The sequence below is a fragment of the Rhinolophus ferrumequinum genome, chromosome 20, assembly GCF_004115265.2.
Source record: "Rhinolophus ferrumequinum isolate MPI-CBG mRhiFer1 chromosome 20, mRhiFer1_v1.p, whole genome shotgun sequence".
Lineage (NCBI taxonomy): Eukaryota > Metazoa > Chordata > Mammalia > Chiroptera > Rhinolophidae > Rhinolophus > Rhinolophus ferrumequinum.
In genome coordinates this window covers 47,342,152-47,363,720 of record NC_046303.1, presented here as the reverse complement: position 1 = coordinate 47,363,720, position 21,569 = coordinate 47,342,152, and the positions used below count along the sequence as shown (strand labels likewise).

Genomic DNA, 21,569 nt, shown 5'->3' with positions numbered 1-21,569 from the left:
ATTAATTTGCTTTTGTTTCGCTTGCTCAAGGAGACATATCCAAAAAAATAAGAGCAATGTCATTGAGTTTGCAACCTATGTTTTTTTCCTAGGAGTTTTATGGTTTCAGGTCTAACATTTAACTCTTTAATTCATTTTGAGTTTATTTCTATACATGGTGTAAGAAAGTGGTCCAATTTTTTTTTTGCATCTATCTGTCCAGTTTTGCCAGCACCACTTATTAAAGAAACTGTCTTTATCCCATGAAAAGGAATATTTCATGCAACAGTATATGTACAGCACTTTGCACAAAGCATGGCACATAATAAGTAATCAAAAAACTTAAAAATTAGTTGTTATTTCAGCTATAATTACTGTCAGTAATGAGATATGACCAAAGTGGTGCTCAAAGAAAATTATGCTCTTATTAATTAATGAGGTATAAAAGAAAACAAACAAAATTAAATAGGCCAATGAAACCCCTAAATAAACCAATGATATATGTCATTAAGAAAAAAGACAATGTTAAATGATAATTGGATATCTTTTAAAACCATGCAAGTGCTAAAATGAATCAGAGTAAACTTGTTGCAAGCTGTTATAAGACACTGATTACTTCTTAGTTGTTCCGCTTTGTTTTTGACCTAGGTTCTAGCATTGCTTTCTATTTATTTTTATCTTTGAAAAATATGGACAGTAATTTTTCAAATAAAAAAAAATAAGCTCCACATGCTAAAGTTGTTCTGGAACTCATTCATAGAAGTTCTAGACCCTCCTTTAAGTTGCAGTTCATTACCTGCCATTTTGGCTCTTGACACTGCCATTCTTGAATTGGTTAATAGCCCCTTCCCCCTCTGCAAACCGTATGAGCTGTCCACATGAGCATCCAGAATACAGCAACTGGCTCCCTATCCAAGAGAGGACCCACTTTACTAACGTCACAGGAAAAAAGAGAATGAAATCTGAATTCTGAAGTGATTTAATTCCCAACAGCCTGGCACAACACTGGCCAGTGATAGGATTTTTCTGTGGAAGGAATCAGAGTAGGGTGCTGGCACCAAAATGTTCAGATGCCCACTTCTTCATCATGTCTTTGATTTCCATATTCCTTCTTTGGTAGATCACGTGATCCACACTGACCATAAGACAGTCCTGAATATCCAGGAGTTTATAGGAAGGAAGAGCAGAACTCGGACACCTTGAAGCATAGCTTGGGGTTATCTGTACTCTAGAACACACCCAGGAACATTAGGGAATTGAACATTTAATTCCTCAGGCCCATTAAGTGGGCTAAGGAATAAAAGTATCTGTTACTGTATTTTGAAATCCAACAATAGAATAATGACTAAATACAGCATGGCATGTACACACTAAAATATTATATGGCCTGTATATAGAGTTAATAAGAACCTGGAAAATGTGTACATTGTTAATGTAAGTGAAAAAGGGCAGAATACAAAAACATGTATACAATATTATCACAACTATCTGGAAATATACACTTAAAAATATTTGAAGTAAATACACTAAAATATTATAATTGTGCTTGTCTCTGGAGTAGCGTGGTTATGGGTGACTTTTTATTCTTCTATTTGTGTTTTCCAGGTTTTCAATAATGAGAATATTGCTATCATAATTGAAAAAGAAAATTGAATTTCTTCCTTTAAACTTCAAAAAAAATATTTCCAACTGTACTTCTTAGAATAACTTATGCAAGTGTCCTTTTCCAAGCCATAAGCATCACTTTGTGAAGAGTCTTCCCCTAATTAAAAAATAAAAACAAAAAGCATCTACTGGCGAATACTTCCTGTATATGACAGAATACCCAGAATTCCCACACATCAGCAAGACATGGAAAATATGCCAGAGAGCAAATAGGACTTACCCTGGGATCAAATATCCTTTGCTATCTTTGGCCTTGCTGACTTTTTCAAATGGTCAGAGAGAGTAGTCTCTTAGATGCTAACTTACTTCTAATTCTGTCTAACTTCTAGTCCTAACGATCCTGTTATACTACCATCCACACCCTATTAACTGCATTATAAATGTGCTCTGAAGAAGCTCTTTCAAGAAATATATTTAAAAACAGCTCATCTAAGATTATAGAAAAAAATTTGAGCACAGGTCAAATGGTTTCCACAAATGGTCAGCCGTTATATAACTTAGGGTCTGAGAGATGATTTATTATAGAGAGCTCAAAATGCATGCAAAGTGTTACTTAAATATTTAAATATAATTTATATTTAAGTGCTACTTAAATATAAAAAGACATTGCTTGCAAAGTGGGAAACACCTACAATTGATTCAAAATTTCTTTCTTAAAATTTAATGCTATCTAGTGGAGTAAAATTAAGAATAAAAGTAATATAAAATCAAATAAAACAATTTTGTATTGGATTCCTTGTACCAGGGAAATGGGACCAACGAATCTTCCATATAAACGTTGAAAGTCGAAACTGCATATAGACCAACAAGAACAATTTCTGTTATAGCCTCTTCGATGTGAATTGATACTTTATTAAAGATAGGCTTTAAAATGATTTAGAGCTCTTCAGAACAATTTTGAACATCTTGTTATTTTCTACAAATTATTCCCTCTGTCCTACCCAGAAGAATTATGTACCTCTGATTAGAAGACTTTTCACAAATGCTTTCAAAGCTAAAGAGGGATTTTAGTTAAGCTTATAATTCAGGGTAAGTGAATTGAAGATATATTGCCAGTCTAAGTTTATATTAAATGGGTCTTTTTTGTTGCTTTTTACAAGCATGTTTATTTTTATTAAAGCAAAACATACTTGATCATTTAGATAACATAAATAATAAATTTAGGGGCCCAGATAGAGTGTAGCCAAAATCTTAAATGTTACAAAAGCCCTGCAGGTAGATTAAATGTAGTCTTTCTTTCAGTTAAGTATCCCCTTACTTAAAGATATTAAAGCAAGAACACTGCATACCATGCTGCACCTTTGTCCAAGATTGTTTCTCTGCTAATTCTAGTATGAAAAAATAAAAATATTATAATCTAGAAATTCATTTTAATTTCTACTTTGACTTATTTTAAAACAAAAATACCACTACATTTTATTTACAGGGGGCAGAAAAGAAAACTAACATTCATTGAGACTGTAGTGTCCCAGGCAGTACATTATTTTCTCAAACATTCTCTAGTATAGGTCATATTTCTTTCTTATTGGTGAGAAAGCTGAATGTTTTCTACCATTCTAAAGCCAATATTTTTTATTAAAATTAATCCAACAAGAATATATATAAACAACGTGTGTGATAAAAAGCTTAAACAAAATTGAATTTGAATGAAATGCAGTAGAACCAATTGAAGAAAATAATTTTTGAAATGCAGTACATACAGGGAAGCCTTCAAATAGAGCTCTTTTCCCTTCACCTAAGCTGTCATGCTAGAGGAAAACCTATAAATGCGATGGAGATGGGGAAGCCTTCAGTCAAAGAGTACACCTTGCTAGACATCACAGGACTCATTCTGGAGATAAACCTCATGAATATAAATTAATGTGGAAGGATCTTTACCTATGGCACATCCCTTATTAAATATCAGATAATTCATCCAAATAGAGACATTATGGGTATAATGAACTTGTTCACCCTCGGAGAATTCATAGTAGATTAAAAACCTATGAATTTGGCAATTATGGGATCTTCTAGCTAAGCTTTATTCTATACCTTAGTTCAAACCTAAAGTTGCCAACTTTATTTAATATATTGTGGAAAATATAATAAGTTTTTCATAGATAATGTGAAATGTTCCACTACCTTTAGAATCTTTTATGCCAATAATAGTAGGAAAATATCTGATTAAAAAATAAGACCTATATTGCCTATGTTCATATTCTTACTATTTTCCTCAACCTATAATGAGAATGTTTAAGTTTTCATTCTGAATTATAGTGCATATAAATTAAACGCCTTTCTTTATTTTTTATCTGAATATTATTTGCTTGTTGCAGAGCAAACATTTAAAATAAAAATCAAAATTTCCCCATGCTAATCTCATTTCTCACTGTTAAAATGTTGGCATATACACTGACATATATTCATTCAGACTTTTCTATGACAGTACCAAAAAGAAAAAAGAAAAACCCACCAGAATTTCATTTTACACACTATACTACAACTTCATTTTTTCAAACTTTAAGAACATGTTACGAATGTCTGTTCTAGTCAGTAAATGTAGATCGTTATTTCAAAAAGGCAGTTAATTGAAACTTGTACTAGTTTATCTAACTTAACCCTTAGTGATAGACAAAGACCTTTGCAATAAATTTTTTTCATATATTTGTTAAAGTATTTCTAAAAGGAAAAAGAAAAATTAGAGACTCAAACATGTATATGTACATATACATATATATATGTGTGTATGTATGTAATTTTCATTTTGATAGTTACTGCCCAATTTCCCTTCCAAGAATATATATAACATTCTGTTTTTCAAGCTCCTGAAGGAAATTTTTGTTAAATTTCAGCTTTATTGAGATACGATTCATTATTGAGATATAATTGATTGAGACATTTAAAATTGTAAGCTTTTTAAAGTGTACATCGTGGTGATTTGATACATATACATTGTGAAAGGCTTTTCTCCATCTAGTAATTGACACATCCATCACCTCACATATTTATTTTTTTAATAAGAACATTTAAGCTCTATTCTCCATCTCATTCTTAAAAGTATTAAAGTTTGAGCTGATTAAAACATAATTAATTTTATTCTCAAACCATTCCAACACAGCTAATAGGGAGAACCATCAGCTTTCCAGTTAAGAAACTCCTTTAAATTATTTTTGCTTACAAAAATATTTATTTTTCTTGGCACAAAAAGTAGAAAGTTGTATTTTAAATACATAAATTTAATATTATTGTGATCTTGCCCCTTCTGAGCAAAAAAGTTGTCTTGAGGTATTTTATTGATTATTAAACTTTTTTCTGTTTTCCAGCTTCATCCTACTCCATAATAAATAATAGATACCACTGTATTTATAATAAATAATATGGGCTTTTTTTTTTTAGAATTAGTCATCAAAGAATAAATATAAATTGCTATGTTGTAGAGAGCTCTACCCCCAGGCAGACATCCCTTCAAATTCAGTTCACATAGAACCACATTTCCATGGGGAAAACATAATTTAAATCATAGAGAACTAACACTCCTGTTTCAAGGAAATAGCAATGCTAACATTATAGATCTCCTCAAATACCACTGCTTGCCTCCAAGATTTGCTTATGTTATCATTTTGCTTCATGTATTATAATTGTTATATTAGGAGAGAGTTGGGGACCACATCATTTTTGTAACTGGCAATGACCACAGTTTTGCAGCCTTGGAGATCAGAACTCTGACGCTCAGGGAGTGAAAGGTCCTCTCTAAACCCCCAGCTGCTGATGGAGCTCTGAGATCCCCTCTAGGGTACTTTCCCTTCAGCTAAGCTCAGCCAGTGTTTATACAGATTCATGAAAGAATGAGTTTGTGTTACAATAGGCTCCTACTGAATTTTTTATAAATGCAAGATAATTTATTCAAAGTAGTGAGACTTACAAAATGATTTTTCTGACCTCTCTCAGCTTCTTCTCTTCATAGTGGACTAAATTTTCCATTTCAGTTGATTGTAAATATTTGGGTTTCTAAAGAAAATAACTTTACTTTTGTTATCTTCCAACAGGTAGAGTAGGAAAAATTAGAATATGTTGGACTTTAAAGATTGAAAAGAAATACAAAGTCTGAATTTTATCTCACACAACTCTGTAGTAGAGATTGTGAAAATAATTCATTTAGATTAATCTAGAAGAGTTACTTGTTTACAACTAATAATTAAGACAAAAAGACTGCTAATCTCATTGCTCCCTTGAATAGAAGGTTCTTTTAGTCCATGACAATTCCATCTTTTTAAATTTAATTTTTACTTTTAAAATGCTCTAAAGTAGATAGATAAATAAAGGGGTCGTCATATGCATCATTTATAACCTTAACTTGTTTTGTGGATCCGTAGGCTGAGTGGTTTAATTTGGATAAATGGAGCAAATAAAAGATCAATGAACCGGTGTGAAATTTTCTTGTATGAATCAAGAGAGGTTCCTGATTACTTTACAGTGGTCTGATACTATTAAGAGCTGCTTCAAAAGTTATTTATTGTGCTCTTGAATGATTGATATAATCTATTAAAATACAAAACAATAGGCATTTCCTAAACACTTTGGTCACAAATCTATTATAAACTGGAATAGTTCAATATAATCATCCTGACACAGTTCCCTCTTTAAAAATGTAATTACTAAACTAACAACAAACTGAGAATCAGAAGATCTCACTTTATAGCCAAACAGCCAATTAGCCTTAGGCAAGCTGTTTACTCTGTGTGTCCCAGTTTTCTCCATCTGTAGGCAAGCTAGTTGTGTGACTAGCAATGACCAAATTAGGCATGACCAGAAATAAATACTAAGGAGAAACAAGAGTTTTTAAATAGTAAATATTTTTATCCTCTCCTACATATCCAAATAGCTATTTCACAAATTTAAATCCCATCTCCCTTTTGAAAATTTGCTAGACTCTTGCCAGCTCTTATGGCTTTTTATTCTATAATTATTTTTTAATGTGTAAAACACCATATGAGTACTTACGATATTGTGATACTGTTTTTTTGGTTCCCTGTTTTCTCAAATTTGATTTCCCACCTCAACTATAAGTGCTTTGATAATAAAGGCTATCATGTAGTAAACACTCTAGACATAGTATTGATTAAATTTATCCTTTTGTGGAAAAAAACATATTTGTGACTGAAGTGTGTTTAAAAGTTTGCTCATTACCTAAAATCTGTAGTACCACATTTTTATTTCAGAATTATTCAATATTAAGTGTTCCTCATTAAAAATGAAATGTTATACTCTATCAAGCTTTGACTTACTATTCTAACTCGTAACGATTCTCATTTGTTTTTTAAGGTGGGACATCATGGGAGCCATCATTGGTACGGAATGTGGAACAGTAGAATCAGGTTTATCACTGGTCTTCGTCAAAGATGGAGAGAGGAAATTATGCACTCCATACATGGACATGACTGGTTATGGGAACCTGAGGTTTTACTTTGTTATGGGTAGGTACAGTTTGAACAAAGGTTGTTGACCCACGGCAGATTCTAGGCCAGCACCTATTCCTGAGGAAATGAGATTGTTTGTCGTCTATAGTGTAAAATGAAAATTCATGAAATATGAGTTCTGTTGGTTGAGCAAAAGCCTGTGGCGCTCACACCAGCTTCAGACCAGTCCTTCTGGCACCATTATCCTGTAAGAGAGCTAGTCCTGGCATGCCGTGTCTAGGCCTGAAGACAAAATGCCATAATACTTTCCTCTCAACTTTCCCTCAATGGTCATAGCTGAAAATAAAATGGGAGAGAAGCTAAGAACAAAGTAACTCCCTTCCAAAGCCTCTAACTTTCAAAAGCACAATCACCAAGGTGAGTCATTTGTTTTCAATGGATATCTCATCATTGCATAACTCTTTTGTTACAGGAAGCTAAGAAAGAAACAGGTTTATAATATTTTATAGTACTTTAATAATATTCTCTATTCTCTAATAGGTTGGAAAACACATAAAGAAAAAATGTATTCATAAGATGTATTTTTATCAAATTATTGTAGAGCAAATAAGCAGTTTGGAAAGTTTGGAAAAATACCCAAGGAGGATTTAAGGGGTTGAAATTAGTGACCTCTCAAATTTATCATTTCAGTCAACAAGAACTATAGTTCTTTCTCTGGATGTCATTCCAGAAATGTGAGTAGCTGTCACATGCCTTCTTTGCTGAGTGACTGGAAAAGCACAGGCAACACCTGGAAGTTAAACAGGAAATAAACATTGTCAACCTTTGATCTCGCTAAAAAGACTTCAATTCATCAGGACAAACAGGCCTCCTGCGCGTAGGCATCAGCACTGGCTATTTCTTTTTCTCACTTTCCTCACTTCCTACAGGGCAGAGTGGATGGTAAACCTTAGATTGTATTATGCTCTCCAACACTTTGCCTATGCAGTACCACCTCATTTCCAATATGACCTGTTTTTCAACAAGGAAGTTATATAAAATATAATAATGTAATCTTCCTACCATAAAGATATCTTCACCTTGACTGAAATGATTTGCGTATTTAAAGACAGATGATTGGGTAAAGAAGATGTGGTATATATACACAGTATAATACTACTCTGCCATAAGAAAAGAGGAAATAGTGCCATTTGTGACAAAATGGATGATCTTGAGATTATTATATAATACTAAGCAAAATAAGTCACACAGAAAAAGTCGAGAACCATATGATTTCACTGATATGTGGGATATAAAACTGTAAGCCACAAAGGAACAAGACAAACAAATAAAACTCATAGAGACAGACAATAGTGTAGTGGTTACCAGAGAGTAAGTGGGTGGGAGGGTGGTAGATGAGGGTAAATGGGGTCAAATACATGGTGATGGAAGGAGAATTGACTCTGGGTGTTGAACACACAATGTGATATACAGATGATATATTACAGAATTTTATGCTTGAAATTTATGTCATTTTACTAACCATTGTCACCCCAATAAATTTTAATTAAAAAATAAATACCCAGAGTTCATTTCTTTTCATTTTTTTTATTTTAAAAAAATTTATTAAATTTATTCGGGTGACATTGGTTAATAAAATCATATAGGTTTCAAGTATATGATTCTAATACATCATTTGTATATTGCATTGTGTGTTCACCACTCAGTCAAATCTTCTTCTGTCACCATATATTTGATCCCCCTTACCCTTTTCTACCTCCCCTGCTTTCCCTCTGGTAACCACTAAATTGTCTGTTTCTATGAGTTTTTTGTTTCTTTGTCTGTCTTGTTTTTTGTTGCTTTCAGTTTTATATCCCACAAATGCATGAAACCATATGGTTCTCAACTTTTTCTGTCTGATTTATTTCATTTAGCATGATAATCTCAAGATCTATCCATGTTGTTGCAAATGGCAGTTATTTCATCTTTTCTTATGACTAAGTAATACTTCTGTGTGTGTGTGTGTATGTGTGTATCTTTTTTATCCAATCATCTATCAGAGGACATTTCAGTTGTTTCCATGTCTTGGCCACCATGAATAATGCTGCAGTGAACATAGGGGTACTTATATCTTTACAGATAAATGTTTTCAGAGTTTTGGGTTAGATACCCAGAAGAGATATTGCTGAGTCATCTGGTAACTCCCTGACTTCAAATTATACTACAAAATGACAGTAATGAAAAACAGGGTGGCACTGGCAGAAAAACAGACACATAGACCAGTGGAACAGAATTGAGAACCCATAAATAAACCCAGATATGTGGGCAAATAATTTTCGACAAAGGAGCCAAAAGCATACAGTGGAGAAAAGAAAGCCTCTTCAATAAATGGTGCTGGGAAAATTGGAAAGCCACGTGCAAAAGAATGAAGCTAGACTGCTGTCTGTCACCATACAGCAAAATTAACTCATAGTTGAACAAAGACCTTAATATAAGACCTGAAACAATAAATTGCATAGAAAAAACCATAGGTACTAAAGTTATGGACCTTGGTCTTAGAGAGGATTTTATGAATTTGACCTCAAAGAGAAGCAAAAATAAATGAATGGGATTATATCAAACTAAAAAGCTTATGCACATCAAAAGAAACTATCAACAAAACAAAGAAGCCATCTACTGAATGGGAGAAGATATTTGCAAACAACACCTTTGATAAGGGACTAATATCCAAAATATATAAAGAACTCATATAACTTAACAAAAAACATACAATCCAATTAAAAAATGGGCAGAGGACCTGAACAGACATTTCTCCCTGGAAGACATACAACAGCCAACAGACAACATGCGCAACTTCACTAGCTATTAAGGAAATGCAAATCAAAACCACAATGAGATACCATCTCACACTTGTTAGAATGGCTATTATCAACAAGACCTGTAAGAACAAGTATTGGAGAGGTTGTGGAGAGAAAGGAACCCTCATACACTGCTGGTGGGAATGTGAATTGGTATAAACACTATGGAGGTTCCTCAAAAAATTAAGAATAGAATTATCATTTCCTTTAAATAATTAGAATTCAAACTGGCTCTCATTTCATTGAATGATTCCTGGGAAACCTTAAGCCTCTTCCCCCCCAAAAAATTGTAATAAACATTTAGTATGCTAATCTAAATATTTTTCATTTTTACCATTTTGACATAATGTGTTTGAATTCTTGATTTTTTTTCATAGTGAATCATAGTAAATCAACTCAATTTAGTACCTTTACATAAGGGAATGTCATTTTCATATAAGAGATTAAGTCATCTTTAATTATTTCTGGTGCACAGCAGATTATTAACGAATCAATTAAAATAATATTGACTATGAGGGAAAAATTCATTTGAATGAGCCCAAAGTACATAATCCCAAATAAAAGCATCTCCATTCAATTTAAAAAATTAATGAATTCCTATTGAATTGTAAAGCACTGAGCTAGGGTGTATGGAGAATACAAATGGGAAAAATAATAGTACCAAAATCACAGAGTTGCTTATCAATGACATGCAAGACCCTCAAAACAGTGCCTAAAAAATAATTATAACTCAACATATCTTTGTTTTTCTATTATAAAAATTTCCTAGACAGAATCCTTGCCCATAAGTACTATAAGGGAGAATGCAATGGCCTCTAATGGAATGAAATTGCTATGAAAGTGGAGAGGAAGCTGTGGCTAATTGCTGTGGAAGGATTAGGGTAAAGCTTCATGGAGATAGTATTGGAACTTGGCCACGAAGGATGGACATGATTTAAATTTAAGGGGAGAAGTTCGAATCTAAGCCATCATTTTGAGAAAAAGCTCAAGTATAAAAATACATGACATGTTTGAAGCTGATTTTCCCGATATAGCTGAATGGAAAGATATAAAATGGAGCTAGAAAGGCGAAACAGAGCCAGAGTGGTGATTTTCTTTAATACCATACGAAGGAGTTCAGGTTCTCTCTCTCTAGGTAACTTGGAGCTATCAGGTGATTCCTGTCAGCTATGTAATGTGCTCTCATCTGTGTTTTAGAAAGACAATTCTAGAAGGAGTGTGGAGTAAAGACTGAAATAATGAGAAATTAGAGGGCAGGAGACCGTAAGGGTAGGGTTCCCAGATTTAAGAGGAAATAACGAACAGCCTACTTAAATTTTAATTTCAAATAAACAACGAATAATTTTTTGTATAAATATTGTTTATGCAATGTATTTTATCTGGCAATCCTAATTTAGGAGGCTACTGCACTAGTCCAGGTAACAAAGGAATTATGGCAGTGGTGGTGGGAACAATGTGAAGGAGGGGCCAGGGAATAAATAACTGAAGAGAAGGAACCAGCTGAAGTTCACACCCGATTACCGTGGGGATTGTGAGGACAGTAGGGAGAGGACACAGACTCTCTCCTGAATGACTGGAAGAATGGTACCATTTCCCAAATAGGAAATGTCGAAAACATAACTAAAGGACACGTGTGGAGGACATTTTGATACGTTGAGGGTGAGGCTTCTGGAAGGCTTTATGAAGGTAGAAATGCTACTCGGCGTCTGAATCAGATTCGAAAGTCAACAGCATACAGGTGATAATGAGCCCTGGAGTTGCTGTGTTCTCCCAAGCAAAAGGCAGTCTAAGCAAACAACATGAAAAATTCTTAGGGAGGACCTTCGTCTAGGTGTTAGGTGGAAAGAAAGGAGTAGACAAAGGATACTGAGAAAGGACATCAGGAAATGCAGGAGGAAGGTATCATGCTACACTAAAGGAGGAAGGCAAGAGAGTGTCGGGGTGGGACGACAGGGAGGTGATCAGCAGTGTAAGGATTGTGCAGAGAGAGAGGTCACCCGGCATTGGGGCTGAGAGCCCACCAGTGATGCCGGTGGTGTGGTACCTGGGAAGCCAAAGTACCTGGAGTTAAAATACTTAAAGACAGGTGTCGATGAAAGAGGACCTCGCCTGCAAGAAGTTCTTCAGTAAACAGGAAAAAAGAATGCAGTGTGCCTCTTGAGGAGAAAGCAGAATCCAGCAGCGGTGTTTTTAGGCTAGAAGAGGAGAGGCCAGAGCAGTAGGGTCAGATGAGACTGGACCTACAGAAAAGACTAAATGGAGAAGAAAGCAATATGGGAAGCGATTTAAGACAGGATAGTTCATACGTAATCCTTCACTAAACATGGCACCGTAGGAAAATCAGTGGCTGATTGTTAATCTAGACCAGACCACGTTCCCTTCCCACTCAGGCCCTGTCTATATTTTCTTTCTGGTTTCTTCTCTTGGTTCATATCATTCTACTGTGACTACCATTTCTGGAAGATTTGCTTATCTTTCAAAATTTGGTTCAAGGCCTGTCTCCTTCATCCATACATTCACTTATTCAACACAAATTCATTAAAACCAGGACCTAGCATTGTTCTTAGAGCCAGAATGCAGTGAAGAAGAAGAAAATAAATAACCTAACATCCATCATTCATTTATTATTTCTCCAACCAATCTTTACTGAGCATCTTCCATATGCCCGGCTCTTTTAGCTGACACTTGTATCTCTTTTCTTTGAATGGGGACTGCAATTAAGGCAGCACAACACGGTTCACTGCTAATTACCATTCTTTCATGTATTAGTCTTATTTTCTTTGCTAAATTACAAACTTTTTGAGGTTGGAGTTTATTTCTCCTTGTAGCCCAATGTCCTACACGTAGTAAATAACAAAAGCAATTTCCTAATATAAATAAGTATCTTGAAAGCTACTTAAAACAGGATTTACAATATTTTATAACTGACTGTCCGTCTACTTTTCATTGAAATCTGCGATACTTTAATTGCTGTACAAAATGCCCCTTGAGTCCCACCTTTCCACGATACATCAAAACATATGAAGCTGAAGAAGAATCCACATCCTTCTGTAGGAACTGCTGTCACTGAAACTTCGCAGAAATGATAAATTGCCCCCAGAGGGAACTTGCAGATAAAGTCTGTCATCGTTTTCCAGTCTTGGCTCCTTTTGGACTTTCTTCTTCTGTCGTCCTGGGCTGAATGAGCTCCCACGTGCGTTTCAGTTCTCTCTGAAAGACAGGTGCAGTTCACGAACTTTTCTTAAGACAGGGAAGATTTACAGGGAGGAAATTAATGAAATTAGAGAGAAGAGATGGTTCCATTCCTGTATCTTTGGGTATGGTGCTTTAAACCCACACTGCCTATATGTAACCTTTCACCTTTTTTAAAAAAATTCTTTTTAGTAAATCTTTAAAATGTGCTCAATAAGGAAGTTACATTTTTAAAATGGGAATTCAGTTTTCACCCAGAGACTGTCATTTAGAATGGCTTTACTAGCTATATTCACCATAACATAGAAGTATGTAAATCAGATGTCAAAATCATGAGAGTTTCTCTACAGGTTGTTGTTCTTGAACAATAAACATGTATTAGGATGAGGTCTACATTGTCACCATATCTGGCTTCTCTGTTCTCAGTTCAGATTACTTAACTCAGTAAATATTTATTATATGCCAAGTTATATATGTCTAGAAGATTTCATGCCAGATTTCAATGCTTCACAAATACCACCAACCAAGCTACTTCTGTTATTATGATTTTTCTTGTACTAATTAGGTTCTAGCTTTCTTAATTAGCGTCACATATCAGTGAATTCTCCCCAAGATATACCCCAATTACACAGACATTTATAGTAATTGACACGATTATTTATTTGCTTACTTATTTATTTGTTTGTTTGTTTTTACATAAAGATGTGAATCTGTAAGATTAATCTAAGAGTTAATGTAGTAAAATCAACAAATAATGCATTTTACTAGATGAACTCTCAGAGGATAATGTTATTCTAGAGTTTTGATGTTGCCTTATTGTCACCCTATAGTATTAGAAACATAAATTGCCTAGAAATAAAAATTAGCATGGATGGTGGTTGACTTAAGACTTGGAGGAATTTTTTTTGAAAAATAATAAAATTAAAAAGCTAATGTTACAAATTTTGGACCTTAGGGATTGAGTATTTGCCAGGAAATCCATGTCATACCTACACTCTTGTTATTGTGGTTGGTGCTGTTATGAAGGATAATGGTGGGTGGGAGAGTTAGATATGTAATCCTTTCAAATCCATATTATGCAGACAGTTGATAAAAGCCAGCAACAGTAAGGGTTATTGGCCAAATGCAGTAATGAAAAAATAGAGTATCAATGGTTAAACGACATAATATCAACTCACGGCTTTTCCACCAGTTACTTAAATGATCTTCAGTCAGGTATCTGCTCTGTTATTCAGTTTCATCATCAGGATGCTCTCAATTACCTCTCACTTCTGATGATCCATCATCTCAAATGACTGTAAAATAGAATGATAAGGAATAAACCACTCTGTCTATCTTACAACAATCAAATGAGGTACCAAAAGTAAAAATGTAAAATGAACTGCATTTAAAACACAAATACCTAATATGTGCTAAAGTATTAAAAATACTACATGTAACAGTTTCAGTAACACTACCTTGGAAATCTTTGATGTAGTGAGTCACCACATTTTTTTAAAAGCCATAATCAATAGGTTCTAAACTTTGGCCTTAGAGATCTCAAATATAAGGAAGTAATAGTTTACTGAAAAGTAGCATATCTTTTTAATGTGGGTTAAAATATGGACATGCAGTCATGACTCGTTGCAGACTATTATTTGAGTAATCTCATCAAGCAAATAGTTACTTTGGCCGTCACAAATGTCAAGTCTTCGATCTTTAGCATGCCCTATCTGAAGTACTTTCATCAATTTTTTTCCTTGGGTCCTGTTACCTTTGGGTCTGGTCATTCTTAAGTGACACCTGGGTTCTATAATTATATCCTGAAACTTAACACTATATTTGACATGTTTATGGATACAAGTTGGTACTAACCATTTAATTTTTTTTTTATCTTGTGCAGGAGGAGTTTGTGACCCTGGAGATTCTCATGAAAATGATATCATCCTGTATGCAAAAATTGAAGGGAGAAAAGAACACATTACACTGGATACCCTTTCCTATTCCTCATATAAGGTACACATGCTAGTCCTTGTGCCCAATGGCCCCTCTCCAGAGGCAAATGTCAAAATCACAAAGGCCATGCTAGGGGATAACTCTCTCTTCTAGCAGCCCAGGAGGTTGCCAGGTATCTTTAAAAGTGACATGGACATTTTAACATTCTTTTTTTTCCCCTGGTACAAATGAAAAATGAGGTTGATCAGGAATAATAAATTACAGCCAATCAGAGACAGTAGGGCAGAGCCCAATACTCTGATTCACAGTTATTCTTGTTCCCAAGAAAAACCCTAAAAGTGGCTCTAGTTATGCAGCCTCACAGTCTTGCTATCAGACATAATGAATATTTATCCAGCATTTTGAGATTTCCTAGGAAGAAGACATTGTAGAAGTACAGATTATTATTACCTTGCTTTATTCTTTGCTAATTAGTGCCGCCAAAGTTGACCTTTGCCCGTTATCCTTTGGATTTAGAACAGGTGTTGGCTTTGGTTATTTGCAAACATCTTCAGAATAAGGTGTGATTCTTGTTATAAGCTATAAAATTATATTTTTCTAATTGTAGATTTATTTACACTGAGACTACACTCAACATATTCATTATTAGTTAGCCTTTTCTCCACATTGATGGCACCATAGGGACTTCAAAGAGCTTGAACACAGCTAGCATCTAGCATCTCATGGTTACAGTTAGGAAGATGGGAGCTAAACAATGAGGCTAGAACAGGGAACAACAGAGAAAGTATCTAGCACACTCCACATGTGAGGATCACCCACGTTACACCACTTGGGATTTCACAATGGGCTACTCTTCCAGCTGTAACTCGGTAGAGTTACACCTGGTATGACCATCTGCATGCCTCTGACTGAACCAATTGTATAAGTTATCATGGGTTAACTCATTGGCTCTGGCTGATTCTATGTAGAATCCCATTTTCAGAATACCTAGTTTGGCAAACCATTATTAGTACTGTACAAAACCACCTTAGAAGAGGACTAATGATAAAGTGTAAATGTCAACCTACGTTTGTCTTGTGCTAAGGTGTGTAAAATGGATACCTATGCTTTGACAACTTTTAAAGACCTTACACCAATTTATCTTCAGGTAGAGAGGGCCAGATCAGTCATACAAAGAGAGTTCCAGATGTCTTCAAAGGAGGAATTCTGAGTGACTAAAATCAATATCCCCCTGAGGACAGCATCTTCTCCATGAAATAACAAATAGAACATACAGGGCATTGCCTCGTGCTTAAAAGATGGCAGTTATGTACGTGGTAATTGCAAGACTGAATCTAGGAAAATTCACATAGACTCACAAAATCACATATGAGTGATTTTGGTTTTCTTTATTTTGAAGGTTCCATCTTTGGTTTCTGTAGTCATCAATCCTGAGCTTCAGACTCCTGCTACTAAATTTTGTCTCAAGCAAAAGAACCATCAAGGACAAAATAAGAATGTCTGGGCTGTAGATTTTTTCCACGTCTTACCTGTTCTCCCTTCTACAATGTCACATATGATACAGTTTTCCATTAATCTGGGATGTGGAACACATCAGCCTGGTAACAGGTAGGAAGCCCTGTTTTGTCACTATGTGAATTAATTAGAAATGAACCCATCGACTTGGCTATTAAATCCCAGCAACTTCTCTATAGGTTTTCAGCTGGATTTTTAATAAACTATTCATTAAAAAAATACACACTTTCTCTAAAAGAGAAGTTCTTCAGTATGCAGAGTATGATTGGATGGATTTTAGGTAGAAGTGACTTTATTCTAAGAGCTTGGTCTTAGGTAGCAGGTGTTTGCACATCCGTGGCAGCCAAACATTCAGAAAGAATGCTGAGAGAGCAGAAAAAACAAATAACTGAAAAATACACTTGATCTCATGTTAGTTGGTGACCCCGTAATCATAGTCACAGAAATCAATTAGCACGTCAAGAGCTATGACTTCTCCATTGCGCTTGCTAAAGTGTTGCTCATGTCCTTTCTAAGAATTGTGTCAGTCTCACATTCACAGGATGAGTGGCCGTGTATGACATGGAAATTGGCTTGCCATCCATCAGATTCAAGAGCAAAAACTCAAGTTACCATTTTTTGTCTTTAACACATAGTTTCTATAGCAGTCATTTCACTGCTGGCCCTTTGATGGCTGGTCAGACTTCAGTAGAAGGGAAAACAATCATTTCGAAAACAGCAGCTTAAAATTTTTTACCCTAGTTCTACAGATGTTTAATGTACTTAGCCAGAAAGGAGTCATCTCATTGTATTTGTTATCTTTTCCTCTTCTTGTTGTGCTTGTTCTGGCGTTATCAGTGTCAGCTTAGAGTTCTCTACCAACCATGGGCGTTCCTGGTCCCTTCTCCACACTGAATGTTTACCTGAGATCTGTGCCGGACCCCACCTCCCACACAGCACTATCTACGCCTCTGAAAACTATAGTGGGTGAGTTATTCTAAGATATCGAGAGGTTTGAATCCATGTTGCAGACTCAAAATCAGTGAATAAGCCGGAGACTAGTATTTTTCTCATAATAGGCAAGGAAGCTGGCTTCTGTTTTTCACTTAATTTAGGAGTGATCTCATTTAAAAAAAAAAATAACAATTTTGGTAAATCTGAAGCAAGGTCACAATTGTAGGTTCATTCATTCTTTATGTACTTGGCTCTTATATTTTTGATTACATAAATTGAAATTCTCTATAGTGATCCTGTTGTTAGTGCCAAAAGGCTTATTGCCAGAATACTTACTTATGGAAAGGTGCAACATAGAGAAGTGAACAGATAGTTAAGCTTTGGAATTGAACCTGGGTTCAAATTCAGATTCTGCCATCTACTCATGTCATGATATTCACTCTTTCTACTTCTTCCACATAAATTAAGGACAATGATACACCCCTTTGAGGGCTGTTAAGAGAATTAAAGATGACTATGTAAAACACTTTACAGAATAAGCACTGGATAAATAGTAAAAATATTTCCAAGGATAGCAAAACGAAGTGGAGAATTATTTTTTTCTTAGCCTTTCTTTAAGTGTGCGTAGGACTACATGACAGCAAAACATAAAAACTAATCAGTGCTAATCAGCACCCCACCTGCGCAGATGCTTATCATAGAATGCTATCTAAAGTCTGAGTGTTGATGTAAAAATTTATAAAAACTATGTCTAAAAACAAAAAAAATATATCATTTGCTGTTAAGAATAAACCTGCTATTCTAGTGCGACATGGATGTGTTGAGAAGTTACATGTCTGTTTTAAAACTATGAAAACAAACTCTACAGGTGAATTTAGAGTTTATTACCAAACTTTTGGGCCACTCCCAGCATACAGAGACTAGAACATCAAAAGCATGTAAAATACATTCAAAAGATGTGAACATAGTTGTTGAGCGGTTTTTTGCTAATTTCTTGCAGGTGGAACCGAGTAACGATTCCCCTTCCTAATGCAGCACTAACCCGGGACACCAGAATTCGCTGGAGACAGACGGGACCAATCCTTGGCAACATGTGGGCAATTGATAATGGTTAGTTTATGCCGGTCTTAATCACATGCCATTGATGCAGAGTCTTCCTGTGCTTTTGTTCATCAGCACAGACTTAATCACATTTCTAAGTCATGGTCTTGTGATTCATTAAACGCCCTTTCTTCCCTTTCTCCTTTGCATTCCATTAGAAGCCCAAGGATGCACAATCAGGGGGAAAAAAAGACAGCAGAGTCAGCAATATTAGATGCAAGAATGTTTCAACATACACAATTTAAAAATGCATAAAACCCTGAAACTCAAATTCACAGTTGATGACAAGGGATATCCTAGCATTTCTTTTGAATGTTTTCTACCAAATTAACATAAATACTTACCATACTGCATGTATTAAAATAAGACCCATTCTTCTCTTAGTGACTACCACAACATCTGGAATGCTTATCTTTTAGATGCAGACACCACACATAAGGACACATCATCTCTAGAATGAAACTTCGGAAGTGAAACTCCTACCTCTTTTACAGAAAACAGTATAAAACAAAAATTTAGATATAAATACAAATATTCTGTTTTCTTCCATTTTTAAGTGAATTGTTAATTTTTGCATAACTATAAAGCTGGTAACCACATATGATAAGAGCACATGAGAGAAAATACTTTAAGTATTGTATTGCATGGCTGTAAATTTCTTGTATTTGTTTTTAATAGCCAACTCTGTTTGGTTTCTTTAAAAATAATTCTAATTGTAGGCAGATTCATAGATTTCCTGTTTTCAGAGAGTATATAAATTTGAAGAGTTATATTTCAAGGAAGGAGACAAGGAGGGGGGAAATGAGGGAATGAGGGACAAGATGTCAATACGTTAGCAAATTTAGCAAAACCACTGACTTGGGGTGGATTTTATAGGCAGGAAAAGCCTATACCGTTGTCTAATGCTGATCTTCCATGTCTTTGTAATCTTTTGTTACTTTTGAATAATTTAGAAATTGATGTGCAATGAAATAAATTCTTAAAACTCATTAACTTCAGGGAAGATAATTTGCTGATGTGCTGGTGTAAATGCTTTAAATAATCTGTATTCAAAGGAGACCAATAAGAGTCCCAGACTTCAAAGACCAAACGAGTGGTATGGACATAGTGCATTTGCAAAAACATCTAAAGAGGAATTTGTTAAAATGAAGTTTTTTTAATTGGTAGAGCATTTTGCGTACCTAGCATTTTAATTACCACACCTGTTAATTAGCTCTAGGGAATAAGTATGTCCCTCTGGATAGTGGGATATGGATGACTTTTTCCTACTGTCATACATTTCAGAGGTCCTATAATGAACTTATCCTACTTTGATAATCATAAAAGAAATTGAAAAATCAGTAATGAAAATACTTGTGAAACGTGTGAGGAAATTAAGAATGCTATGAAGCACATAAATCCCTTTGAGAAGAATACCTAAATTTCCCTAAGAAGGCTATTACAACATAATGCTAAGTTAAAAAGTGTTGACTACACATACTGACCACCATCATGATTTGAGTACAATGAGAAAAGGTAAGGAAATGAGCATGGTTAGCAGTGTGTGTCAAATGCAAAACTTGGGGCAGAATCTCTTCAATTCTGTTATCATCCTATATGTGAGGCTTTCACAAAGACAGGACCGACCAGCTCTCTGGATTCTGTATAAGGCAAGAAGAAGACACACACTCCTTCCCAAGAGAAATGTGTGCCAGCTTGCCAAACGGTACCCTTGAAATGTCTCCCATCTCACTATGGAATTCCAAAAAATATGTCAAGGAAAACAAACACAGAGAGAAAAACAGGTCAATGTCCTACTTTTGTTTATTTCACAGTAAAATTAGCTCCTGCTAATGAGTAAAGAAAGTATTCTGGAACTTGTACTGAGATTCTTAGCAAAATGGAAAATCCTAGAGGAAATCTTAGTTATCACTTTTTCATTTTTCCAACTTGTTTACCTTAATGATGATACGAGGAAAACGAATCTATTCTCTCCACAATCTTAGCAAAAAGGAGCCTGCAAACTCACTCATACTGTGAGTGCTAACGATTCCCCCTTCAGCAGGGAGCGATGACAACAAAATTCTTCACTGCAGTTTTTCTCGTTGACTCGGAAAGTCTTGTTTTATTGTTGATCTGTTTTTACGATGGGAGCTTTTTGAACTATGACATGAGTACACTACAGGGCAGCCTCAAGCGTGACCCTGCAGAATGCAATGGACCACTTACCAGGACTTAGAGCAAATTGTACTGCAGCCATAAAATCAAGTGTGCTGGGAAAACAGTCCTTAAGCTTTTCCAGGGTTACGAAGAAGGAAGCCCCTTTCTGATTCCTCAGTACTCGGTGTCCAGAGGAGATGGAGCAGGAAGGATGTTTGACCCCAATATGCTGATGATGACAAGGACCATATGGGCCAGGCAGCCTGCTGACGTGAAACATTTCATTTCTTCTCTCCTCTAAGGAATATCATCCCACTTTCAAGAATAGGGACTCAGGCTTAGAGAGGATAAATCACTTATCTAGTTTCCCAGGTGAAGCCAAATTTGAATGTAGGGTTATTTGACACCTAAAACCAATACCTTTACCCACTCAGCCTGCTATCAGTCTCTTCCTCAACTATCAGTTTCCTTCTGCCAGAGTTTTTCCTGGCCTCTTGCATGGCATTTGAATTACTGTACCTATAAATTAGCTCCTGAGACTAAGTGCTTATAGAGCAGTCGCCACAGGAAAGTTTACTTTAAAATAAAATAATTCCTTTGACGTGATTACAAGACAGAGAATAAAATGATACTGGATGATCAGTTTGTTTAGGCCTAAAATATTTGACATCTTAATAACCATTGAATCTCTAATTCCTCATTGGGTTTGTCCCACTTTTACACTAGTTGGTGTGTTATTGATTGTACTGTTTATCAGACGGCTTAATAGCTTACATGTATTTGAGTCTGAGAATCTCAGAACCTACCATTCAATAATCAGGAGCCCTTTCCTCAGCATTCCAAAGATTAGAATTTAGGTTTGGAATGTCATTGTCAG

The 21,569-nt window shown here is 35.2% G+C and overlaps 1 protein-coding gene across 1 annotated transcript in view; it reads left to right on the top strand.

Annotated features, from left to right (window-relative positions):
- The window catches only part of RELN (reelin), a 496,978-nt gene that overhangs the window by 305,691 nt on the left and 169,718 nt on the right, over positions 1-21,569 (top strand). The window contains 5 exon segments of the mRNA XM_033088143.1: positions 6,946-7,097; positions 14,952-15,064; positions 16,404-16,612; positions 17,357-17,485; positions 18,453-18,562. Coding sequence (XP_032944034.1) covers positions 6,946-7,097; positions 14,952-15,064; positions 16,404-16,612; positions 17,357-17,485; positions 18,453-18,562 — 713 coding nt within the window.